Source organism: Pongo pygmaeus, chromosome 7, assembly GCF_028885625.2.
Source record: "Pongo pygmaeus isolate AG05252 chromosome 7, NHGRI_mPonPyg2-v2.0_pri, whole genome shotgun sequence".
NCBI lineage: Eukaryota > Metazoa > Chordata > Mammalia > Primates > Hominidae > Pongo > Pongo pygmaeus.
Genome location: NC_072380.2, coordinates 27,981,601 through 28,008,424, shown reverse-complemented (window position 1 = coordinate 28,008,424; position 26,824 = coordinate 27,981,601). Strand labels below are relative to the sequence as shown.

General features: G+C 48.9%; 1 protein-coding gene across 1 annotated transcript in view; it reads left to right on the top strand.

The window, feature by feature from the left end:
* SCARA5 (scavenger receptor class A member 5) overlaps window positions 1-25,033 on the top strand; it is a 123,996-nt gene extending 98,963 nt beyond the window's left edge. The window contains exons 8-9 of the mRNA XM_054497362.2: window positions 15,156-15,353; window positions 22,848-25,033. Of these exons, the coding sequence (XP_054353337.2) occupies window positions 15,156-15,353; window positions 22,848-22,984 (335 nt within the window). The 3' untranslated portion in view covers window positions 22,985-25,033. The remainder of the gene's footprint in view (window positions 1-15,155; window positions 15,354-22,847) is intronic.
* The last annotated feature ends 1,791 nt before the right edge of the window (window positions 25,034-26,824 follow it).

Genomic DNA, 26,824 nt, shown 5'->3' with positions numbered 1-26,824 from the left:
TCATTCATTCCACACCATCTGTTGAGCACTGGAATGTGCCAGGCTCTCTGTTTGCTGCAGGGATGTGATTTGGAACCACAAGGATGCAGAATGGTGGCCGCCTTCACGCAGCTTCCCATGGGGAGTGCAGAGAGACACGGAAGAGGGAATCACAGTGCAGGTTTTCTCATTAGTGGGGAGCACATGCTGGGGCCACAATCAGGGAAGCCTTCCCAGAGGAGGTGACATCTCTCTGCCTTACTCACAAGGCCCCACAACTAGGGAGTTGTGTAGCCGGGGCTTGATCCCAGATCCATGCTCTCCCACAGAGCTTCTCAGCCTTGGCTGTGCACCAAAATCACCTACGAATTGTTCAAAACTGGCCCCTAGCACTGGTGGGTTTCAGAGCTTCCCAGGTGCTTCCCAGATACAGTCAAGATTGGAGCTACTGCTTTCAGTCTAAGACTCATTCCCTTAAGCCTGAGAAGAGTGGATCCGGCAGACCGCATAGGACTGTTGTGAGATGGATGAAAAGCACTTTATGTTTGGAGAGGGCTGTTATTAAATATTTGTCTTAAGTATTCAGCCTGAGAGTTGCCTCTGTGGATTGAAAATAACAAGCCTTTGCCCTTCTCTCTGACTCTTCCATGTGGCAGCTGTGTGACCCTGAGCAAATTTTTACTTGACTTTTCTGAGCCTGTTTTCTCTTCTGTTAAATGAGCTGTAATAACTAACTCATGGAGCTGCTGTGAAGAAGAAATGAGCAAATGCACGCACAAAGCACTTTGCACAGTGCCCAGCTTGTGCACGACGGGACCTCAGTAGATAATCATTCTCTCCTCTTTTTATGCCTGACTTGAGCTCTGTCCTGGGTAGTACCCAGAACTTGGCTGTGTTTTCGCTGGGTTTGGGGATGGCTCTGAGCCAGATGTGGCCAAGCCCTGCTGGCAGTAGATAGTTCTGAGGTTACCCCAGCCTTGGAAGCCAGTTCTGAGAGATGGCAGCCACTGGCCACTACACAGTCCTCCTAAACCCTCTGGGGGCGGAGTAGTGAAACCACTTGCTCAGTTGCACTGAAAGAAGGAAAAGGCTATTCCTCATCTCACACCCCAATGATAGCCATGAATCCCCAAGCACACAGTGTAAAATAAGGTAGGGAATAATTGGATGCAAAATGCTGGGATGTCCAGAGATGCCAGGGCGAGTAAGTGAAACCAGATCCTGGCTTTAAAATCCTGTAATGCATTCCCCAGAGATGCTGTCGGGTTCCCTTCTATTCCCAGAGGCAGGATGAGCAGCTGTCTGGCATGCTACAGAGAGGAGAGGATCTCTGTGTTTGAAGTAGAGGGGAGGGGTTCAAGGCCAATGTCCGAGACCCCTTCCAGCTACAGGGTTCAGGGGCATCTGGGGTAAGACCAGCCTGCTTTGCCTGGGACCTTGCTTGTCTGACATATATATTTACAAAGCAAAGAGAGCAAAGAAATGTTTTGAGAGGAGAATCCCCACGTAGTAGATTTCTAAGGTCTGCACTAGGAGCTCAAGCGTGGTCGCAGCCCTAGCATTGCTTTCCTGGGCCATTCCAGAGCTGCCTTGCTTAACAAATAACATCCAGTTTGCGTCAATGTACAGAAAGGTGCTGACAGCAGGAGCCGGTCTTCTGCCTCACGGATGCCCTGGTCCTAATATGCTAAGGAGCCAGGAACCAAGCCCTGGGGAAAACAGAAGTTAGGAGGAGACTCATTCAATTCAGGGGATGAGCCTTTTTGTTCCTGCTTCCTACGAGTGCAAAGAGGCTTTCAAGGATACATCCCTGCTTGGCCACTGGTGTCCAAGCCATCCCAAGCATGAGGACTCTTGGAGCTGACCCACATGCTGCTGGGAGGACTGCCAGCTGGCCAGGGGTGGGAGCTCACAATGGTGAGACCTCACACTAGGTGCCAAGTCCTTGACATGCCCTGTTGCTCCCAGCCGCCACCGTGATGCCCACTTTAAGAAGAGGTGAGAGGCCAGGTGCAGTGGCTCACGCCTGTAATCCCAGCACTTTGGGAGGCCCAGGCAGGTGGATCACAAGGTCAGGAGATCGAGACCATCCTGGTTAACAAGGTGAAACCCCGTCTCTACTAAAAAATACAAAAAATTAGCTGGTCGTGGTGGTGGGCACATGTGGTCCCAGCTACTCGGGAGGCTGAAGCAGGAGAATAGCTTGAACCCTGGAAGTGGAGCTTGCAGTGAGCCGAGATCGCGCCACTGCACTCCAGCCTGGGCAACAGAGCTTGACTCCGTCTCAAAAAAAAAAAAAAAAAAAGGTGAGGTATGGAGAGGTCACTTCTGGCCTATGGTGGAGCCAGATTCCAACCCTGCTCCTGAGTCCAGCCTGCCTCTTTCCACCCTCCTGAGTTGTCTCCCCACAGGAATCACCATGCCAGTGTTTCACACCGTGCAAATTCCTAATTTCCCCAGGACCCACAGAGGCAAGTAGCTGGTCAGTTCTCAGATGGGTGCATGGGATTCACAGGTGCCCTCTTCAGGCTCTTCCAGTCCCAAGGACCAGAGACTCATCCGGGTCATTTCAAGTAATGAAGATATGCGAGGAGATTTGGGATGACCAGGATCCATAGTTCAGGTGGGCCTTGTGGATCCTGGCATGAGAAGGTGACTCGGAATCCAAGGCCGTTCTGGGGGCCACTGCCCTTTGGCTCAGCTTTTCACTGGGAGGCCTATTCTCCAACATGGCTTATTGATTCCACCGTCCCTGCCTCTCGGTCTCTTTGTGTCTGCTCGGCTCTCTCCATATTTCCCAGTTTGAACTCCTGGGAGAGGTGGCCCTGCTAATCTTCATCAGAGAGGCTGGGACAGAACTTCTGAGTCAGGCCAATGATTCATGGTCTTTCCCACGTGGAAGGCAATGCCCATGGGCTGTGAGCATGGCACACACCCAACCAGCCTGTCGAGAGCCACGCTCTAACCACATCTGACATCTAAGACAGACAAAGCTGGACCCTAGTTACAGTGATAAGAACAGATCGTAATCAGAGATAACTATTGCAGCAGGGAGGAGTCCAGCGTGAACTGAATGCAACCTCAATGTGTACAGAGGTGACGGGTATTTTAAAGGAAAATGAGGGATTAGGGAGAGGGAAGAGTGGGGACTCAGTGGAGTCAGGGAAGTGAAAAATTACAAAAAGCAGAAAGGAGCTAGTTCATGTAAAACCCATCTGGGTTTGATAACTGGTGCTTATCACAGTGAGGCTTCTGCATCCCACAGTGGCCAGGGGACAGGGGCCCTGTCTTCAGGTGTTGGCTGGAACATACAGGAAATTCTTTTGGTAGTCTTGCATTTTCTCAGGCAGGCAATTTAAGAGGGGCCAGATCATCCTAGGGGTGGAATCTTGAGCTTATAGAAACTATATTAGTGGCCTGGGCTCGGTGGCTCACGCCTGTAATCCCAGCACTTTGGGAGGCCAAAGCGGGCGGATCACGAGGTCAAGAAATCGAGACCATCCTGGCCAACATAGTGAGACCCTGTCTCTACTAAAAATACAAAAAGTAGCTGGGCGTGGTGGTGCACACCCGTAGTCCCAGCTACTCAGGAGGCTGAGGCAGGAGAATCACTTGAACTCTGGAGGTGAAGGTTGCAGTGAGCTGAGGTTGTGCCACTGCACTCCAGCCTGTATGACAGAGCGAGACTCTTCCATCCAAAAAAAAAAAAAGACAAAAAAAAACCTGTAGTAGTGTCTATTCACATCTATATAGACATGTCTTGTGTCTTTATAGAGGGAAGGTTGAGGTTCAGGAGAGCCTGGCTACAGAGCCTTTGTCACTGATCCCCTCAACAACCCTGAGAGGCCCATGTGACAGTGAAGAAATGAGGAAGTCTGAAATGCCTCTCAGACTTGCGAGAGCACTTGCAGCTTGCCTGGACTGGCCCTGTCCATTCCATCTCCGCCCTGGGCTCTCCTCACCCACCACGCTGCCTGCGTCAGACCCACACCTGCCGGGACAGCCTGGAACTGCCTCGCAGCATTTTGCATCCAAAGAAGAGACAGGGTGAAATACATCTGTATCCCCAAGGCTAGACTGATACATGTTTAGACATCAGTTAGCAAGGTGGGGATCTAGAATGACCTACAGAAGGGCAGCACAAATCGATGCAATCCAGGGTCAGGCTCCAAGTCGTTGTGTGCACGGTGGGCTGTGGCCTCCGTGCTGGGGCAGCACCTTTCCCACCCCTCCCACCCTGAGCAGGTGGGATCTGTGGATGAGAACAGCACCCATTCTGAACATGCAGGCACTGGAGGTTAAGACTGGAACCAGGGAGGAACAGGGGTCCAGAGGCATTCAGAAGGGGATTCCAATCATGCTTGCTCATAAAGTCACGCATGCATCTACCCATTGCCTTCCACGCCATCTATTCAGCATTTAGGGCCCTCAGCCAGCCACGTGTCATGTTAAGTGTTGAGGGGCCATGGACAAACAAGACATGGTCTCTATTTCCAAGGGAAAATAGTATATGTGCTTGTAACCCTCACAGATGGAGAGCAGTGCCTCCTGGTTCTAGGAGTGCCAGCCGGCTCCACCCTGGGCCCTGCTGGTTTAACTTCAAACTGTCTTCTCTCAGTATTATGGTTTGTTGCTGAAAGTAGCCAGCATCAGAAAGAGAAGTGGTCTCAAAAGAGAAGGATCTGGCATCCCAGTAATGGCTGGTGACTTCTGTCTCAACTTCAGTTTCCTCATTTCTAACTGAGGGTTTTGGAGCCCCTGAGTTCTCTGCCAGTTTTGACGTTCTGTGGTCTTTCTTATCTATTTTAAACTCTTAGTTCATTTGAGTGAGTCCAGGGCAAAGACAACACTTATTTATCCTTGCATCCTTAGTGCCTAGCACAATCCTGGAATGTGGTAGTAATTCCGTACCTGCAACTGGATGGATAAATAAATATGCAATTGAAAAAATAAACACAGACATTGATAAAATATGCATAAAGAATTAATACAGATAATGCATTTTTAGTGCTGCAAATCTGTGCACAGGAAGTAGAATCACCCTGGACTTCAACAAATATTATCACTTTCCTCAAAAGCTAAGGCTGGTTTATCCTTCCCCTGCCTGCAATCGTTGACATGTTCATTTTCAAATGCAAACTCAGCAATGGCTGTGCTTCCCAAGGGCAACCCTGCCTTCTTGGTTCTCCCATAAGACTCAGGAGAAACCAAGCTGTTTCTATGAATTTTAGTTAGAAGCATTGCCGTTCCAGGGTTAAAGTAATTGTTTTTCATGTAACCGCTCCATCAAAAGGCATCTTGCATCAAAGTTGTGATGCAAACTGGTGGTCCATGCTCAGGGATCTTCTGAAGAAAGAATTCTGGGAAAGAAAGGAGAGTGTAGATGGAGAATTGGCCCGAGGGTTAAGTCTCAAGTTCAGGCCCCAGCTCTTCTGCTAGCTATGGGATGACTTGGGTAAGGCATGTCACCTCTCTGGGCCTCTGCTCCCACACATGTCATGCAAAAAGTGTGGACTACGTCATCTTCAAGTCTCTACCAGCTGGCAAATGCTATGCTTCACCATCATTTGTGATTATTGAAAAAGCCCAAAGATGGTGTCACAATTACCTAAAAATCACTCCATGCACTAAGTAATGGGACATCTGTTGCCAACAACTAAGCTAATGGAAGTTGTTCCTAGTGATATCCTGAGAAAGTGCTAAGATTCCTTGTCCAGACCCATGCCTTGATCTTCTCCATGACCTGGCCTCATCTGTGCCTCAGCTGTACCCTCTTTACTGGGGAACAAGCTCAAGCTTTGAGAGATTTGGGGCCTGTAGAAGGAGGGTGGCTGAGGACCATGGGGTTGGTCCCAGGGGGGGCCTGGGTGAAGGGCAGGCTCAGTACAACAGGTCAAGGAATGGGGGGGGCAGGTGCTGTGGTCTGGGGCTGCAGTGAGGCAGAGAGCTCCAAGCCGAGGCTGGAACTGACACTCCAGAAAACTTGTGGGGTGAAACAATGAGCCCCTTGATCTGGGAGACATCAAGGAGGCTACCCAGCCAGGAGCTAGTCTCCTCTCCTGTGTTCCCTCAAACCACTTTCCTCTCCTAGGGTTACCCAGTGAAACCAGGCAGGGATGCTCTGGTCTGGGCTTTGAGGTGACAGCACTTTTCTCTTTCTGCTTCTCTGAATCAAAGGGAAGAACCTTGGTCACAGGGTGTTGATGGGGCTTGTAACCAAACCGAAGTGGGATCTTCTTGCCTGGCATGGTAAAGCCAAACATCCATACTGAAGTTGTGCAGTGGGAGGAAGCATGGTGTTTATTTGCAAGGCACCAAGCAAAGAGAATCTGATAGCTCACGCTTGAGACTCAACCTCCTGGATGGCTTACAAGCAAGGCTGTTTAAAGGCAATGGTAAATTTCAGGAGAGCAGAAGTTACAGGCAAATTTGTAAATCAATACGTGAATGTTATACATTGGTTTGGCCTAAAAAGGTGGGAAATCTGGAAGCAAGGGCTCACAGGTCATACATGGCTTCAAAGACTTTCTGATTAGCCATTGGTTAAGGAAGGGAAACTTTGTCTAAAAACTTGGGTTCAGCAGAAAGGAATATTAAGGTCTGGCCTGTGGATATGACTTCTTCCAGGTCCTCAGAGCTAGCTAGGTGCCTGGAATTTTCCTTTATTCTATGGCACTGGAGAATAAAGAACACAGTCATTAGCTGGGCATGGCAGCATGCACCCTGTAGTCCTAGCTACTTGGGAGGCTGAGGTGGGAGAGGATGGCTTGAGCCTGGGGGACAGAGGTTGTAGTGAGCCAAGATCATGCCACTGCACTCCAGCCTGGGTGACAGAGCCAGACCTTGTCTCAAAAAGAAAAAAAACTAAAAACAAAAAAAGTCCATCAATCAGAGTTCAGGCCTCAGTTTCCCCTCATTTGAAGTCTATACGCCAGCAAATCCATTTGGTTCTGGGTTTCTGAAAAACATCCAGCTGGGTTTCTGAAAAACACCTCAGGGACATATGTTAAGATGTTCTCTTTAGTTTCTATAGAGAGCCAAATATCGGACGACTCTAACTTCTTTGACTATTGCTTTAAGCTACTATTACTTTCTTTCTTATCAAGTTGGTCATTTACTTCTTGGGGCTAGCCTAGAATTTCCCTTGAAGAAACTCAAGATTTTCTTTTATTTCTATGTTTGGGGGCCTAGCAGCCCCTAAGTCCCTGCTCCATCTCAGGCTCATGGTCCCCCATTCTGGGGCAGCAGGGAAAAGAGGAACAGAGATGAGCCCTGTGGACATCTGGGTGTCTCTGCTATGGGGGGCAGGGGTGGGCATTACACGAAAAAGCTCTGCCAAAGCCTTGTGGGATGGGGATTGGAACAAGCTGTCAAGAACAGCCTCTCCTTGTTTTTAGTAAGGAATAGCTCTTGGTGTTTCCCTTCAGCTTGGGTTTTCCAGCCAAGTGATGCTATATGCCGGTGCCATTCCTGCACAGAGCTAGTGGGGACCAGCCTTGTAGCCAGTACCATCTTCTCAACTTGCAAACCGTGAAGGCATGGACAGGTAGACCCCAGTCTGCAGGTTAGGGATCCAGAACAAGAAGAAAACATGATAGTCTCTGCACCTAACGCCCTCACCTGAGGGGTACAAATCAGATACCCACACAGGAGTGGTATGGGGCAGGGTTTTCTTCCGGGTTGCTGATCCTCATTTGCTCAGGAAGGATTTTCCAGGGCTCAATGTGGTGTGATGCCAAGGAGGAGGTGAAGGGGCCTCGCAGTCATTGAAGGGCAGTTACTAGGGGACATGGCTGCAACCTCGAAAACCTGGGGTCCCATTGCTCATCACCAGCTCTCTTGCCCTTTGCCCTCTATCTGGAGCATCTGCTCTTGCTTTGGAGCCTAGGAGTGTCTGAATTTCACACAATCAAGAATCCCTGTCTCCCATTTTCCTCCACTGCCATGTGCAGAGAGAGGCATCTCCCTGACTCCAGTAGCTTTGTTCCCCCTGCAGGGACCCTCTTGGAGGGTATCTGAGGAATAAACTCCCTGGACTGACAGGAAGAGTCTTGGGGAAGTCACGGACCAGGCTGAGGCTGCCTCTCAGTCACTGCATCTGATTAAGTGGGGGCTGACACACTGTGGGGCAAGAGCATTTCCCAGTGGTGGTTGGTTGCTTGGTGGGAAAGCTTTGACCTGGGGCAGAAACTGCCGGGAAAAAGCAGAATTTAAACCCTCTGCCCACAGAAACCCAAACCTCTTAAATCATGACGTCCTTCTCAGGCTAGAGGGTAGTCACTGTTGGAGGGCATTGGTGATTCCCCAAGTGTGTTGCTGGAGGTGGCCTCTTGCTCAGCTCTGGGAAAGGCTCCTGCCTGCCTGCTGGCCTCCCCTATACCTCTTCAGGGACAAAGGAGGTCAGAGACACAAGTTTCTGAATTTAGACTCCAAGTGTGTGAATCAGGGCAGCCTACATCATAAGCAAGTCAGACCTCAGCCTGTGGTTTCCCAGAGAGGTGGTAACAGGGCTGAGATTTTTTTGGGTAAGGAGAAAAGGATGCAAAATCCACAGCTTAGGACCATGCTCTGTGAAGTGGAGCTAGAACAAAATGCACCCTCTGATTTGGGTGAGTCCAGAGGAGAAGGTGTGGCTTTCAGATTTGTGTTGACCCTGCTGGGGCAGGCAGCATCTGTTGACCCTGTGGGCAGGCGGCCCTCCACTATGGGGGCAAGCCCTGAGTCTAGGGGATCTAGGGACAGGTGGTGAGGAGCTTAATGAACCGACACTGGGGTCTGGGTGGAGTGGTGCCTTGTCCAGCCTCGCCCAGGTGCTCTCTAGTTCTTTTTCTCCCTTGAGGGCACTTTTCAGTTCCTGAGATCAATGTGGTCCCTACTGGGGAGACCATGAGGAGCCCTGCAGGCCATGACTTTGCTCATTGCATGATGAGCACGGGCCATGGGCCAGAGACATCCTTGAAATTGATGCTATACATCCCATAATTATGGTTATCATATGTTTTCAATTTTTTGAAGGTGTCTTGTTTCCAAATATTCTTCTATCACTTCTATATACATTGAAACCTCTTGGGAATTTCAGTATTTCAGTATCCAAATGACATTTTCCAGACTTCCCGTTGCACCCACCATGATCATCTGACAGCCATGTCCCCATTCTCTCACTTGAGATGTACGGTCATTGTAATAGCCTGAGCTCCGGGTCCAGAATCCAGAGCCATCTCAAGTAGAGAAGGCAGCAAGTGTGTGATTAGAAGGGTTCTGATGTAATAAAGAGGGTGCTGGAGATTTGGGGCCCTGATGGTGGATTCTCCATTCATGTTGCCACCAAAGCCCTGGACTCTGGGGAGCCATGCCCTCCAGTCAGCACCTGCCCATCTGGGTCCATATTAATGAGTCCTTCCATTCATGCATGCCTTCCCTTTGCACAGGCTGGGCATCTCAGTGCACCTGTACCAGGTCACGTGATTCTCAGAAGGCTCACAGTATCCTAAGAGAGTAAATAGCAATAGCAATTATGATACAAAGCTATAAGCATGTACCTAGAAGGGGCCCTGTTGGGTGTGGGGACCAGGGAAGGAGAAGAGGCATCTAAGCTGAGATCTAAAAGACAAGGAAAGCTTAGGCCAGAGTATAGAAAGGAGTTTTCCTAGGTGGGGGAGTCCATGTCCTCCCTTAGCTCATTCAGGTCTCCACTCAAGGCCTTCCTTCTCTACCCGTCCAAAATGGCACCTGCTGTCACTCCTCACTCTCCACCCTCTTCCTTGTTCACTTGTCCAAGACAGTACCTGCCCTCTCATTCCCTCCCTTGTCCACCTGTCCAAGATGGTGCCTGCCCTCTCTCTCATTTCCTTCCTTGTCCACTCGGCCAAGATGCTGCCTGCCCTCTCTCTCATTTCCTCCCTCCTCCACTCGGCCAAGATGGCACCTGCCCTCACTCTCATTTCCTCTCTCCTCCACTCGTCCAAGATGGCGCCTGCCCTCACTCTCCACTCCTTTGTTCACTTGCCCACAATAGTGCCTGCCTCACTCTGTACTCCCTGTGCTTCTGTTCCCATCTATGCTCTTATCACCGCTTGGCTATAATTATGGTTTTGTTTTTGTTGACTAGCTGTATTGCCAGACTCTCCCTAGAATGTCAGCTCCATGAGGGCAAGGACTCTGTTCGTGGGTGTATCCACAGCTGTCTAATAGACTCTCAGTCACTTACTTGGCTAAATGAATAGGTGCACAAAGTGAGTTCAGGCTGGCCAGAACAGAGAGGCTAAGTCAGGGAGTCTCTGACCATCTGCCCTGGCTGCCTAGTCACACCCAGTCACACTCTTCCTGTTGTTTTGATCCCACACCTGACCTCTGCCTGGCCTGCTCTGGGACTCACAGCACCCTCCTGCCACTTCTTGCCCTACTTGCTGACCCCACACTGTGGCTTCTATTGTAGGCCTCCTAGTGCAGCCAGAGGTGAGGCAGGTCTGTGAGAAACCAGGGCTGACAGCCTGGCCTCAGCCAACCCAGGGCCAAGCCCCTGCACAGCGGCCGGGTCCCTCTTGGTGCTGCTGGCTGCAGGTTAGCCTGTCCTTACTGCTCCCGGGGAGTTTCTTGGTATCAGACCTAGCCTCTGAATTCCAGCTCTTCTCCATGTTTTTCTTCTCCAGGATTTCTCTGTTCTCTTGCACAGCCTCAGCTTGTTTGGGGACAGCCTGAATGAGTTTGTATTTGCAGTCTGTATGGGAAGAACAGTCACCTGGCCAGGGATGAAGGATCCGCAGCAAATACATCCAATATCGAGAGGAGGCATCCCTGGTGCTCTCACTGTAGTCTTTAGCATCCTTCCTGGGGTTGGGGTCACTTCCTGGTGGCTTCCTCGGTTCCTCTGCAGAATTTTCTGGGGTTTTCTTGGCCCAGGGCTGTGGCCAGTTCTGAGTTCTCTCCTTTCTCATGGGGCACAGATGTCAATTCTGCCATCTCCTTCGGGACCTATGAAAGTCTTTGCCAAGTCACAGTCATTAAAAGGAGGCTCCTTCCAGCCCACTTAGCCAAATACAAGACAAAGGAAAAACAAAAGTCCAGGAGTGCCGCGCTTATTGGTAGCAGGGCTTGAGTAGGTTTGTTATTTTCTCTGGCAGTTCACATGGGCATTTTCCTGCATTGTGTCACCCACTTGTCACTGGGTTCCAGTACAGTGTCCACGCACACCCCACATGACACCAGTGGATTCTGGCTTTAAAAAGAGATTACCTTGATTTCTTTTCTGGCCTTGGATTACTGAGGGTTGGAGCTAGAAGGAATCTTGCTGATCGATCATCTAATCCAAATGCCCGTCCACAGCCCACAAACCAGTTGTTCTGAATTATTTGGGACACTTGGAAAACTATAGATCCCTCACTCTTGCCACCAAGATTATCTTTCAGTAGGTCTGGATTGGCCATGGAATCTGGTGTTCCTAATGATTTTGATAAGACCCACTGACCACTCCAGTATCTTATCAAGTGAGGATGCTCAGGTCCCAGCAGGGGAAATAGCCCCCAAGAGTAGTGGGGCGGGCAGGATGGTGAAAAGGATGTGGGAAGACACATAAGGAAACCCAAGCTGTGATCCCAGCTCTGGCACTGACCATGTGTATCACCCTGATACTATGACTTCCCAGCGAAACCCTGGCTTTGTGATGATCCAAAGGCTTCTTTCAATTGCTCTGGTGTTCTTTGAGTCCCCAACATTTCCCCTTGGAGAACAAATGCATTGTAATGCTCAGGAATGACACTCTACTCCATTCTGCACACACTGATTTTTCATTTCCTCCAGCCAGGCTGTGTGCTAAGCACTGAGTTTAGAGATCAATGTGACAGGGGCTCAGCCCTCAGAGAAGGGGGAACAGACCCACATTGCTGATGCTTCCATGGGTCAGGATTGTGCCCCAGAGCCCTTTTAGCTTTGTTGCATTGTGTTTGCATGACAGTCCTGCAGTGTAGATGTTGTTCCCATGTCACAGTTGGGGAAATGCCCTTAGAGAGGTTGTGAGGCTACCTTAAGGTCATTCAGGTCAAAAGGGCCTATTATGTGCCAGGTGCTATTCTGAGTTCTTCACATCTATTACCATGTTTCATTGATTCTGTGACACACATTTATATGTCTGTGAAATCAGGAAGCATCCGGCACTTGATATAATTTGCCACCTACCCAGCAGAGTTTTTTTCCATCTTAGTGGCATATAAAACAGGTGCCCGTTACAACAGGTGGCATCTCAGATTTGATGAACCAATGTGTCTCACAGTTGCAGATAGTAAGTGGCAGAACCAGAATTTCCAACTGGCTCTCTCTGGCTTAAAGCACTTTCACACTCACAGTCTAGTGGGAAAGTGAACATGAATGACCAAATCAGGGCTGAGACACTTCCCGGGACACAGCCATGCTACCTGCCCACAAAGCCTTAACCATCCTTGGCTTCCTATTTCTCCTATGCCCTCCTCCCTAGCAGGCAAGGCTGCTGGTCACCGGGTCTCAAACAGTGGAGAGAAATCTGGTAATCACACTCCTTGATATTTACCCAAATGAGCTGAAACTGACATCCACATGAAAACCTGCACATGGATATTTATAGCAGCTTTATTCATCCAGGCAAAAACTTTGAAGCAACCAAGATGTTTTTCAGTAGTGAATGGATGAATAAACTATGGTGCACATAGAAAATGGAATACCATTCAGTCCTAAAAATAAAGGAGATATGAAGCCATGAAAAGACATGAAGGAACCTTACATGAAGGTTCACTTACTTATTACTAAGTGAAAGATGCCAATCTGAAAAGGCTGCATACTATATGATTCCAACTATGACATCCTGGAAAAGGCAAAACTATGGAGACAGTGAAAAGAACAGTGGTTGCCAGGGGTAGGGAGGAGGGAGAGATGAATAGTCTTACTGAATAAGTGGAGCACAGAAGATTTTTAGGACAGTGAAAAGATTCTGTATGATATCGTAATGGCGAATACACGTTATTATACATTTGTTCAAACCCATTGCTTGCTCAGTACCAAGAGTGAACCCAAATGTAAACTGTGGACTCTGGGTGATGACGAGGCATCAGTGTAGGTTCATTGAGTGTACAAATGCACCACTCTTGGAGGATGTTGATAATGGGGGAGGCTGTGTGTAGAGGGAGGGGTGGTATATACGGGAATTTTCTGTACCTTTCAATCAATTTTTCTGCGAACCTAAAACTGCTCTTTAAAAAAAGCCTATTTTATTTTATTGTTTATTATTTCAACTTTTATTTTAGATTCAGGGGGATCATGTGCAGGTTTATTACCTGGGTATATTGCGTGATGCTGAAGCTTGGGGTATAGATGATCCTGTCATCCAGGTAGTGAGCATACTGCCCAGTAGTTAGTTGTTCAACCCTTACCCCTCTTCTCCCCTCCCCCATCTTACATTCCCACCCCCACCCCTGTGTTTAGCTCCCACTTAAAAGTGAGAATATGAGGTATTGGTGTTCTGTTCCTGCGTTAATTCACTTAAGATAATGGCCTCCAGCTGCATCCATGTTGCTGCATAGGACATGATTTTGTTCTTTTTTATGGCTGCATAGTATTCCATGGTATATATGTATATGTACTACATTTTCTTTATTCAATCCACTGCTGATGGGCACCTAGGTTGATTTCCATGTCTTTGCTATTGTGAATAGTTCTGCAATGAACATATGAGTGTATGTGTCTTTTTGGTAGAATGACTTATTTTCCTTCAGATGTACACCCAGCAATGGGATTGCTGTGTCAAATGATAGTTCTGTTTTAATTTCTTTGAGAAATCTCCAAACTGCTTTCCACAGTGGCTGAAGTAATTTACATTCCCACCAACAGTATAAGCATTCCCTTTTCTCCACAGGCTTATCAGCATCTGTTGTTTTTTGACTTTTTAATAATAGCCATTCTGACTGGCGTGAGATAGTATCTCATCGTGGTTTTGATTTGCATTTCTCTGATGATTAGTAACGATGAGCATTTTTTCATGTTTGCTGGCTGCTTGTATATCTTCTTTTGAGAAATATCTGTTCATGTCTCCTGCCCACTTTTTTTTTTTTTTTCCTGAGACAGGGTCTTGCTTTGTCATGCACGCTGGAGTGCAGTGGCACAAACATGGCTCACTGCAGCCTTAACCTCCCAGGCTTAAGTGATCTTCCCACCTCAGCCTCCCAAGTAGCTAGGACCACAGGCATGGGCCACTATGCCTGGCTCATTTATTATTATTATTTTGTAGAGACAGGGTTTCCCCATGCTGCCCAGGCTGAGGCTGGTCTTGAAGCCCTAGCCTCAAGTGATCCTCCTGCCTTGGTCTCCCAAAGTGCTGGGATTATAAGCATAAGCCACCAAGCCCAGCCCCTCTTTTGCCCACTTTCTGATGGGGTTATTTGTTTTTTGCTTGTTGAATTACATTCCTTATAGATTCCAGATATTAGACCTTTGTTGGATGCATAGTTTGCAAATATCAGTATTTTCTCCCATTCTGTAGGTTGTCTGTTCACTTTGTGGATAGTTTCTGTTTTGTTTTGTTTTGTTTTTTCCTGTACAGAAGCTCTTTAGTTTAATTAGGTCCCACTCGTCCACTTGTCAATTTTGGTGTTTGTTGCAATTGCTTTTGAGGACTTAGTCATAAATTCTTTTTCAAGGCCAATGTCCAGAATAATGTTTCCCAGGTTTTCTTCTAGGATTCTTACAGTTTGAGGTCTTAAATTTAAATCTTTAATCCATCTTGAGTTATATAATTTTGTATCAGGTGAAAGGTAGGGGTCCAGTTTCATTCTTCTGCATACGGCTAGCCAACTATCCCAGCGCCATTTATTGAATAGGGAGTCCTTTCCCCACTGCTTATTTTTTTGACGTGGTTGAAGATCAGATGGCTGTAGGTGTGTAGCTTTGTTTCTGGGCTCTCTATTTTGTTTAATTGGTCTCTGTGTCTGTTTTTGTACCAGCACCGTGCTGTTAAAAAGGCTATTTTTTTTTAAGGTGGGGAGAAGGCTGTCAAAGGGCAGGAGAGGCACAGGGTGATTTGGGGGCTGAAGTCTTGGTATAGCTGGGCCCCAGCCCTCTCTTCCTCCTACCCAGGGGTAGGCGGAGTCAAAGAAGGCCTCTGGGGGCGGGTCCTGGTGTGTCCAGAGCTGGGTAGTGACAGTTGGCTGCTCCGGCAGGTGGCGCGGAGGCCCCGATGATGATCCGCCTGGTGAATGGCTCAGGCCCGCACGAGGGCCGCGTGGAAGTGTACCACGACCGGCGCTGGGGCACCGTGTGTGACGACGGCTGGGACAAGAAGGACGGAGACGTGGTGTGCCGCATGCTCGGCTTCCGCGGTGTGGAGGAGGTGTACCGCACAGCTCGATTCGGGCAAGGTAAGGCGCTCTGAGGGCAAAGAACATGGGGAGAGGGCCTGCACATCCTAGGACTGGGCTCACCTCCAAAGCCCGAGTCCCTTCCACTGCAATTCCGCGAGGTCCCCAGCTTCTCCCCAAATGCTTGCTGCAATAAGGACTCACTGCCCCGCCCCAGGCAACCATCTCCGGTGGTCATCAGACAGTTCTGATGGTTAGAACATTCTTCCTTTCATGGATCTAAGTCCTGTCTCCTGGTGGTGTCCCATACCAGCCCTTCCCAGTCCTGTGTCCCAGGCACAGCTGCTGTGGTCTGTCTCCCCCTGGCTAGCTCTTTAGACCTTTATGACGTGCTCTCATGTCTCTATTATGTTTTTATCATTAACACTTATATGATACTCACTGTGTGCCAGGCTATGTTGTCAACATGTAACAAATATTCACCCATTTCATCTTTACAGCGCTATGAAGTATACAGGTATCATCGCTGTTTTTCTTTTTTCAAGGAGGGGAACGGGATCTTGTTCTGTCATCTAGTTTGGAGGGCAATGGTGCAATCATGGCTCACTGCAGCCTTGATCACCCGAGCTCAAGCGATCCTCCCACCTCAGCCTCCTGACTAGCTGGGACTACTAGCAATCTCCAGCTAACTTTTCTTTTTCTTTTTAATAGAGATGAGGTCTCACTGTGTTGCCCAGACTGGTCTCAAACTCCTAGGCTCAAGCAATCCATCCACCTTGGCCTCCCAAAGTGCTGGGATTACAGGTGTGAGCCACCGTGCCTAGCCATCCCTGTTTTTCAAATAAGGAAATAAAAGCACAGAGAGGTTGAGTAACTTGCCCAAGGTCACACAGCTAGCAAATGTCAGACCTGGAGTTTAGGCCCAAGCAGGTGTCTTAGGAGTCTGTATTTGAACCACTCTGCTGGGCTGTCTCTGGCTCTCTGAGTCTTTTCTTCTCCAGATTAATCCCCAGATATTCATCTTGCCCTCATATGACAAGATTTGGAAAGTCTTCATCATTTTGGTTGCTTTCCTTTGGACACGCTGAAGCACACTGACCTTCCTACAGATAGCACAAGAGACTCTGAGGAAGGGGCACAGACCCTTCTTAGGTAGATGGCTGATTCAAACCCTGTATTTGTTTCCTGATGGAAAGAATCAGACTCTTGTGTTGACTCACAGCTAAAACAATGGTCCCACATGCACAAACCTGGTACTCCCCACACCCATTCAGTAGTGAGCTTTCCCTTGATGGTATGCCTTGGCCCTGTTGCTTCTGCACTCTGGGTCTTGGTGTCCTGTCTGTAACTAAAGGGCCTGCAGGCTCTATGATGGGTCTCCCAGTCTGGGCCCCCTGGGATTTAAGATGCCACTGCTCACCTGTGGAGAAGACCAGGTGGGTGTGGGGAGGGATTGGGGGTGATCCTCTCACACCCAGTTACCAGGCCCCCTGGTGACCTGTGGACGGCAGTCCGCTGACGGCAGGGTTCCCCACATCATGAAGTGGAGCCGGGTATACCTGCTATCTTGCCTGAGGTCATCACTGTCCAACCCGCTGTGCTAAATGGCTACAGGTTGAGGGGATAAAGTGGCATGTCCCTTCCAGATGGGGACTCGGAGCCAGGTCACATCCAGACTAGAGGTGGAAGCCTCCACTCCTCCCAGCCGCCTTCCTCTTCATCCCCTTGAGGGGCTGCTGCAGTTTTTGGTCTGAATCTCATCCCATAGATCTCATTGGTAATTGACTGAAAGTGACCCTTGGTGAAATCTGTTGAGCCAGCTGGCAGGGAGTGCAGTCTTAAGGGCCAGAGTTTGAGGGGTGAGTTCGAAGGGATCTGGCACCATGAAGGGCAGCCTACCAGGAAAGAATACTGTTCTCCCACCTAAGGCTTGGGGCTGGATTCCAGCTGGTTTTGGCTAAGGAAAACCACCATTGTTGTTGATTAGAATAGGAACAGTCCTCAAATTCCCATTTCTAGCTCCGAAGAAGGCTTCTTCCTAATAAGTGGCAGTAAAACCTTTTGAGAAAAAAAATTATAAATTATTTTCAAGAAGCCAGAATAGGTAGTTTGAAGATCACAGGTCATGTTAGCCTGACTCTGCCAGTTGGTGAAAAGGCAGTGGGTGGGCTTTGAGTGCCAGGCCAGCGATCCTGTAGACTTTGTGGCTTCTTTAACTCCCCGATCTGTTCCTCTTGACACAGGGAAGCTCTAAGCTTGTCACTTGATTCTTTAAACTGGTCGATAGGAAGCTGGACTTGCTTTCACAAATGCCCTATTTTTTTGCCCCATTATTTCCCTGTCATGGTGCCCTACCAGGTCTCAGGTGCTATTCAAGACCTTGGCTGGTTGCAGGCCAGGTGTCACTAGCGGTATACAGAGGGCTCTAGGGGCCTGGGCAGGGGAGGGCTGGCATACCTGAGGCTTTCTGCCAGCCCAGGCTGCACCCATGTTCTCCTCCTCTCTACAGGCAGTTTCTAGGCACCTAGCATGGGCCAGGCTAGCTGCAGGGCTGGGGGGCAGAGCTGACCAAGCCCAGCCCTGGCCACAGCGTGGGTAATATAGAGGGGGATTCTAAACCATGTGCCAAGGGTTCTAATGCTGTTGTAGTCATGGGACCGAGAGGAGGGAAGGCTGTCATTCCTGGCGGCAGGCAGAGCCACCCTGCCAGCATCCTACCCACTGGTGCCCCAACCCCACTCCCAGCTCGTCCACTGTTGAGCCTGAAGGAGCCTCCCAGGTCCCTCTCGTTCTGCCTCCTAGCCGCCTTCTCACCCCCTTCCTTCCTGACAGTTTCTTCTCCCCAGCATGCCCAACGCCCCGCCTCCGCTGTCCTTGTGTTCTGCACATTCTCTCTGGAGGCTGCCTCCACACCTGGGGCTTCAGTCACCCCCAGCTCTTCCCTCTGTCACAGTGCTCAGTGGAGCTCCAGACCCAAGTGTCCAGTGACCTTCCTGACAGCTGCACTCAGATGCCCCATGGGCTCCTCCAATGGCAGCTGTCACAATTGCACACATCTCCTTCCCATCAGATCCTGTGCCTCTCTCATTGCCATCACCAGAACCATCCTACTAGTCAGACCCCATCCCAGCCAGAGCCCTGGGCCACTTCTTCCCTGTCACCACTCCCTCTCCCCACATCAGGTCGGCCCCCGTGTCCTGCAGATCCCACCAGTGTTCACTCCTCTGGCATTCCTTGAACCTGTCCCCACCTCGTTGTTCTTGCTGTCCTCCCCTTAGGCGATTAGCAGGTAGAGCAGTGGTTAGCGCCCCAGCCCTGGAGTCAAACCACCCACGTCAGAATCCCAGATCTGCCACCTGTAGCTGGAGACCTTGACTAGATTCCCTACCCTCTCTAAGCTTCAGTTCTTCCACTATTGAAGAATTACTATAAATGCTAAAGGAGATCCTGCGTGTCAAGCAGTTAGCATGCACAGGCTCTGTTGTGCAGGGTAATCTACAAGTATGGGGTGGAGGTGGGGGCAGTAGAGGCTCTAATCCTCCAGGAGCCACGCCTCACGGCCACCACACCTGCAGGCTAGCTCCTGTGGCCTTCCTTCTCCTGGCTGCTGGGGATCTTTCTTTCTTTTTTTCTCTTTTTAAGAGATGAGGTCTCCCTCTGTCACCCATGGAGTGCAGTGGTGCAATCATAGCTTGCTGCAGCCTCGACCTCCCAGGCTCAAGCAATCCTCCTGCCTCAGCCTCCTGAGTAGCTGGGACCACAGGCACAAGCTAATTATTTCATTTTATTATTTTGGAGAAATAGAGTCTTGCTATATTGCCCAGGCTGGTCTCAAACTGTTAGGGATCTTTCTAAAACGAGTGCCTGGTTACCTCACTCCCTGCCTGGGTCCTCAGAGGATTTTTATCGCTCTCAGAATCAAGCTGGATTTCCTTAGCTCAGCACCCAAGGATCTTCTTAGTTGGCCTCCTGCCCACCCCACCCCTCTCCACACTGCACCTGCTGGTGGTTCTCCGGGCACAGATGGTGTGTTTCATGTCCCACCTCTTCTCCTGTGCTGCTCCTCCTGCTGGAAGGCTCTTCCCTCTCTCTTCAGCTAGGGAATTCCTATTCAGCTTTTAAAGGCAGCTCAATGATCTTTCCTGAGGGAAGCTTTTCTGGCTCCTTCCATGCTCTCTCGCCCCTAAGATGGAAATAACCCTCCTCTATGATCCCGTCACATTTTTCTCTACCACAGCACTTCTTATACTCTCCTGATCCCTGCGATACACGGAAACATCTTGAGGGCTTCACCTTTGTAGTTCCAAAACCCAAAACTACCTGGGGCATAATAGCAGCTGGATAAATGTGGAAGGGGAGAAAGGAAGGAGGGAGGGAAAGTAGGAAGAAAAGGAGGGAGGAGTGAAGAGAGGGAGGGAGGGAGGAGTGAAGGGAGGGAGGGAGGCAGGGAGGAACGGAGGGAGAGAGGAAGGAAGAAAGAAGAGAGCAAGGAAGGAAGAATAGAAGGAAGGAAGGAATTCCAGTGCCTGCCAAACCTGAGTCCTCCCTGTCTCCAAGCCCTGACAGTCCTCCCAGGGGTCTGGCACCATAACATTTCTCCTGGACAGGGCATAGTAATCAGATTTTCTGTTTACATGGGGGAAGCCAAGGAAAGACCCAAATGGGAGGGCCTTGAAGATGTTCTAAATTTTAAATTGGTCCAGGAGGTGTTGGAGTGATGCAAATGGAGAGGTGGAAGGGTGATGACTGGAGGGAGGCTTGGGAGGTCACGGAAGGGAGCATGACCTAGCACAGCTGAGAGCATCTCCCAGGGAGACAGACAGATGGAAAAGGAGGTAAGGATGGGTGTACATCAGACAGATTTGTAGGTGGGAACAGGCAGACAAAATTAGGAGTGTTCACTTCTAATTATAGCATTATTACCTCCTCTTGTCCTTTTATCTAAGATAAGATTCAAATATTGGGAGATAGCTTTAGTGCAAGGGTCAGCCAACATTTTCCATAAAGTGCTGGATAGCAAATACTTTAAGCTTTGTGGGCCAGGTGGTCTCTGTCACAGCTACTCAGTTCTGCAGTTGGAGTAGGAAAACAACTGAAGCCAATATGCAATCAAATGGGTGGGGCTGTTTTCCAATACAACTTTATTTATAAAAGCAGGCATTGGCCAGACCTGGCTCACTGCCGTCCTCTGGCTGAGTGTTACATGCTATGGACTGTGGCTGTATGAGGAGAAAACACTGTACTGGCTGAATATGAGAGGCCAGGCAGGGCCTCTTCCCCTCAATAATTACATTCCTGGAGATGTCACTCAATCTTTCTGGGGCCTCAGTTTCCCTCTCTTAAATACCTGTTAAATAGTTGTCCTGCTTTCTATGTGTGAGGCACAGATGGAAGGAAGCCTGTAGGATTCAGTGTAACTTTTTCCTACTATGAATGTTACTCTAAATAAACACATAGAAGCTGAAACATTAGCTCTATAAGGCAGAAATCTTTTGCATCTGTTGTTTCGTCTTTCTGTTCATCAGAATGGTACTGAGCACACAGAGGTCTCAATAATTTGGTTTTTTGCTTGTTTGTTTTGTTTTGTTTTTGAGACTGAGTCTTGCTCTGTCACCCAAGCTGGCATGATCTCGGCTCGCTGTAACCTCCGCCTCACGGGTTCAAGCGATTCTCCTGCCTCAGCCTCCTGCGTAGCTGAGATTACAGGCGTGCACCACCACGCCCAGCCAATTTTTGTGTTTTTAGTAGAGACAGGGTAGAGACCGGGTTTTTAGTAGAGACGGGGTTTTGCCATGTTGACCAGGCTGGTCTTGAACTCCTGATCTCAATGATCTGCCCTCCTCAGCCTCCCAAAGTGCTGGGATTACAGGCGTGAGCCATGGCATCTGGCCAAGAGTCTGCTTTTCTTTCTTTCTTTTCTTTTTTTGTGTGAGCAGCAAGGCTGTTTATTTCACCTGGGTGCAGGCGGGTTGAGTCTGAAAAGAGAATCAGCACAGGGATTTAGGGGTGGGGCCGTTTTATAGGATTTGGGTAGGCAGTGGAAAATTACAGTCAAAGGGGGTTGTTCTCTGGTGGGCAGGGGCGGGGACACAAGGTGCTCAGTGGGGGAGCTTTTGAGCCAGGAGAAGGAATTTCACAAGGTAATGTCATCAGTTAAGGCAGGAACCGGCCATTTTTACTTCTTTTGTGATTCTTCAGTTACTTCAGGCTAGCTGGACATATACGTTTGCAGGTCACGGGGATGTGATGGCTTAGCTTGGGGTCAGAGGCCTGACATTCCTGTCTTCTTATATTAATAAGAAAAATAACATAAAATAGTGTTGAAGTGTTGGGGCAGCAAAAGTTTTGTGGGGGTGGTATTGAGAGATAATGGGTGATGTTTCTCAGGGCTGCTTCGAACGGGATTAGGGGCGGTGTGGGAACCTAGAGTGAGAGAGATTAAGCTGAAGGAAGATTTTGTGTGTCTGCTTTTCTAACAAGCTCTCTGGTGATGCTGACAGCCCTGGTCTTCAGACTGCACCTTGAGTAATCAGCTATCAGTTCTAAAGCTAAAGCAATGATTGGTACCTAGAGCTGACAGGGTTCTAGCCTCTGCCCGGTGGTGCAAGGAGCAGAGAGGGTTTGCTGGCAAATTCCTCCAGGAATGATCCCCACCCCCGCAGTGTTGACGTCACTGCCGATATGCACTGCTCCTCCCTTGATGACCGTGTTCCCATTGTATTGGTCCTCCTGTAACTGGATGTGAACCAGAACCCCCTGGTGAAACACCAGCTAGAGTTTCAAGATCCTATATACGTATTTGGGCTGGGTCACCTTGGAACTGTTCTTTATTTGTTAGTCTTCTTTATTTGCTTTGGGTGTGACTAATCCCACAGAGCCCTGGAGCTTGCAGCCTTTTCCTGGGTAATTTGTAAACCGATGCGTCTTCCAGGAGACGTTTAATCTGTAAATCATTCTCTGCCTCAAAGGGCTTATTGTGTAAGAGCTACAGCTATCCAGGCCAGGAAGAGGCTCTGGAGAAGAAACAACATCCACGGAGGTGGCGGAAGGGGCCTCTCCTCCCTCCTCCATCCCCAGATTCACTGCATGGCAGTCCCGTGACAACAGGGGCTGAAAATGTCTATGTAACAAAAATATGTTCAAGCCACTTAGTTCATCTGTTAGAGCCAAACAGCAGGGAAGTGGTTTAAATGTTCTCTTGACATTCTTTGTAAAGGGATTTTACCCATGTACTTCAAGAGTGAATGACAGAGTTTAAGACTTTAATAGTCAGTCCTGACACTGCCACTAAAAAGGAGAGGTTGTCCGGCTCCTTACACATAGCTGATATTCGCAGCTACTACTATCATCACCAACAATTATTGTGATTCTGCCCTCAAGAAACTAATCCCAGAAAATAAGTATAAGGTCTTGGGGCGGGGTGGAGAGGGCAGCTGGAAGCCCCTAGGTTTGGGTGTACAGCAGAGCCAAGTCAAAGGCAGACCCAGTCATGCTCTCTCTTCTTCTCGCCCTCCTGTGTATCCGCTTATAAGCTGTGTTTCCCTGTCTCCACAGGCACTGGGAGGATCTGGATGGATGACGTTGCCTGCAAGGGCACAGAGGAAACCATCTTCCGCTGCAGCTTCTCCAAATGGGGGGTGACAAACTGTGGACATGCCGAAGATGCCAGCGTGACATGCAACAGACACTGAAAGTGGGCAGAGCCCAAGTTCGGGGTCCTGCACAGAGCATCCTTCCTGCATCCCTGGGGTGGGGCACGGCTCGGGGCCACCCTGACCATGCCTCGGCCACACCCCATCCAGCATTCTCAGTCCTCACACCTGCATCCCAGGACCGTGGGGGCCAGTCATCATTTTCCTCTTGAACATGTGCTCCAAAGTATAACTCTGGGACCTACTGCCCATCTCTCTCTTCCACCAGGTTCCTGCATGAGGAGCCCTGGTCAACTGGATCACCACTTTGCCCAGCCTCTGAACACCATGCACCAGGCCTCAATATCCCAGTTCCCTTTGGCCTTTTAGTTACAGGTGAATGCTGAGAATGTGTCAGAGACAAGTGCAGCAGCAGAGATGGTTGGTAGTATAGATCATTTACTCTTCAGACAATTCCCAAACCTCCATTAGTCCAAGAGTTTCAACATCTTCCTCCCCAGCAAGAGGCAACGTCAAGTGATGAATTTCCCCCCTTTACTCTGCCTCTGCTCCCCATTTGCTAGTTTGAGGAAGTGACATAGAGGAGAAGCCAGCTGTAGGGGCAAGAGGGAAATGCAAGTCACCTGCAGGAATCCAGCTAGATTTGGAGAAGGGAATGAAACTAACATTGAATGACTACCATGGCACGCTAAATAGTATCTTGGGTGCTAAATTCATGTATCCACTTAGCTGCATTGGTCCAGGGCATGTCAGTCTGGATACAACCTTACCTCCAGGTAGCACTTAACTGGTCCATTCACCTAGACTGCAAGTCAGAAGACAAAATGACTGAGACCCTGCTCCTACCTGAACTTACTGTGTTTACTTGGCCTGAGCAAAAAGCTTGGGTGCAGGACCTGTGTAACTAGAAAGTTGCCTACTTCAGAACCTCCAGGGTGTGAGTGCAAGGTCAAACATGATTGGCTTCCAGGCCGACCATCAAAGTAGGAGGAGAGCTGATGTGGAGGGTGACATGGGGGCTGCCCATGTTAAACCTGAGTCCAGTGCTCCGGCATTGGGCAGTCACAGTTAAAGCCAAGTCATGTGTGTCTCAGCTGTTTGGAGGTGATGATTTTGCAACTTCCAAGCCTCTTCAGGTGTGAATCTGTGGTCAGGAGAACACAAGTCCTAATGGAACCCCTAGGGGTGGAAGGAAATGAAGATTTCCTATAACCTCTGGGGGTGGCGAGTAGGAATAAGGGGCCTTGGGCCTCCATAAATCTGCAATCTGCACCCTCCTCCTAGAGATAGGGAGATCATGTTCTGCTCTTTACATGAGGAGCAGAACTGGGCCATATACGTGTTCAAGAACTAGGGGAGCTACCTGGTAGCAAGTGAGTGCAGACCCACCTCACCTTGGGGGAATCTCAAACTCATAGGCCTCAGATACACGATCACCTGTCATATTAGGGGAGCACTGGCCTGCTTGGGAAGAAACCTGGGCCCCTCCAGGTGTAGGAACAGCAACACTCCTGGCTGACAAGCCAATGTGGCTCTAGGTCATTCTTGCTTCCAATATGCTTGCTACTCCTTAAATGTCCTAATGATGAGAAACTCTCCTTCTGACCAATTGCTATGTTTACATAACACGCATGTACTCATGCATCCCTTGCCAGAGCCAATATATGTATGCATATATAAACATAGCACTTTTTACTACATAGTTCAACACATTGCAAGGTTTGCATTTAAATTAAAAAAAAAAAAAAAAAAAAAACTAAAGGTGAAAGATGCCACATTGAACAAACTAAATTCCCAACCCGGTTCTGGCAAAGAATCCAGTTATCCCTTCCATGAAGACGCACATAACTCTCTTACTTGGTCTTTTCATTAGGGAAAACAAGTCTTGTTTTACATCAAATAAAAACAATGTGAAAAAGTGTGTGAACCTTAAAAATGGAAGTCTACTCGTTTACATACCTACTTCAGAGGACATGGAAATGACCATGGGCCTGCATTTCAGGGACTAAAGGAAATTAGGCCTGGCCTAAAATACATCAGACCTTTTGTAAGAAAGAATTTCAATAAAGCGAAAAACATATCACAAGCTTTCCATTACATACATTCCTTCTCCTGAAAACCTGGTGAGTGTGGGGAGGGCTGGTGAATTTGGATGATGTGATCATTTCTCAGTGGGGATTGGTAGTGTGGGCAGCTTATAGGAAAAGTCACCCTAATATTTCTGGATGATAACACTGTCTTGACCAAGAACGTGAAGGAACGTGATGGCTCAAGCCTTATTTGGTAACCAAAGGAAGTGGGTCGTAAGCAACAGAACAATCACCAAGGCCCATCTTACAAGAAAACTGCTTTTGCATTCAATAGAGAAAAGAACACCTGTCTATTTCCTCCTCACATCTCCAGAGTCCTCACTTGGGGATGTGCTTCCCTCCGCAGTTCCGTTCAATGTAAGAAGATCGTCCAGAGTTAGGTACTGGGTCTGTGAAGTCACTGGCCCCATCATCTAAGGACAGGCAGGAATTCCAGGTACAGGACCTGAACAGTATGTGGGGATGGCCCAGGTCACTGCATAGTCCTGGTCACATGCTTAAAGTGGCACCTCTGGGAATAATGTGCTGAGATTGCTACATGATAATTTGCTAAGTCAACAGAGAAAAGTTGACTTCCTGGAAATCCACAAAGGAAGTACCCTTTTCTTTCTCCTCTAAAAGTCCTGGTGGTGCCCCCACCCTCCCAAATCTTTGTGGTTCCTGTTCTGTAAACAGGTTCCATGGAGAAGAGCCATGGAAATACCTTTTTCTGCCCTCTTTAGTATCTAAAGGGCAGATACCTTTTTCTGCCCTCTTTAATATCTAAAAGACACGATGACTGACTTTATCTTGAGTGCCTGATTTGGGGCTTACGTGTGTCATAGTTAAATGCACCCACTCTTGTGCCCTGGACACATCTCTAATGAGATATCACTTTCTCACCCATAGGAACCCTAGAGTTTCTTCAGCGACATTGTGTGATGATAGTCATTTTTTTTTTTTTTTTTTTTTTTGAGACAAAGTGTTGCCCTGTCACCCAGGCTGGAGTGCAGTGGCTGAATCTCAGCTCACTGCAACCTCTGCCTCCTGGATTCAAGCAATTCTCATGCCTCAGCCTCCCGAGCAGTTGGGATTACAGGCACATGCCACCACACCCAGCTAATTTTTGTATTTTTAGTAGAGATAGGGTTTCAGCATGTTGGCCAGGCTAGTCTCGAACTCGTGGCCTCAGGTGATCTGCCCGCCTCAGCCTCCCAAACTGCTGGGATGACAGGTGCGAGCCACTGCGCCTGGCCTTTTTTTGTTTGTTTTTTGAGACAGGATCTCCCTCTGTCGCCCGGGCTAGAGTGCAGTGGCGTGACTTGGCTCACTGCAACCTCTGCCTCCTGGGTTCAAGTAATTCATGTGCCTCAGCCTCCCAGGTAGTTGGGATTATAGGCATGAGCCACCATGCCCAGCTAATTTTTGTATTTTTAGTGGAGCTGGTGTTTTGCCATGTTGGCCACACTGGTCTTGAACTCCTGATCTCAAGTGACCTGCCTGCCTCGGCCTTCCAAAGTGCTGGGATTACAGGAGTGAGCCACTGCGCCTGGCCCAACGGTTATTCTAACATTTCTATAAAATGTCAAATGTGTAAGTCACTTGTCTTCTTAGAATAGCTCTTCTTTAGCCCTCTGGAGAGCACACCTTGCCTTAACCCCTTGCCTCTCCTTCCCCCCACCTGTAGCTTTTTGGAGCTGAAGGGGGGTCCTGACTGACCGGAGCTTTGTTATTTATTCCTCTCCACCATCTCCCCCAACTAGAACACGCTAAAGAGCTCTCAGCTCTCAGGAAGAAGGACTTTCTGTCC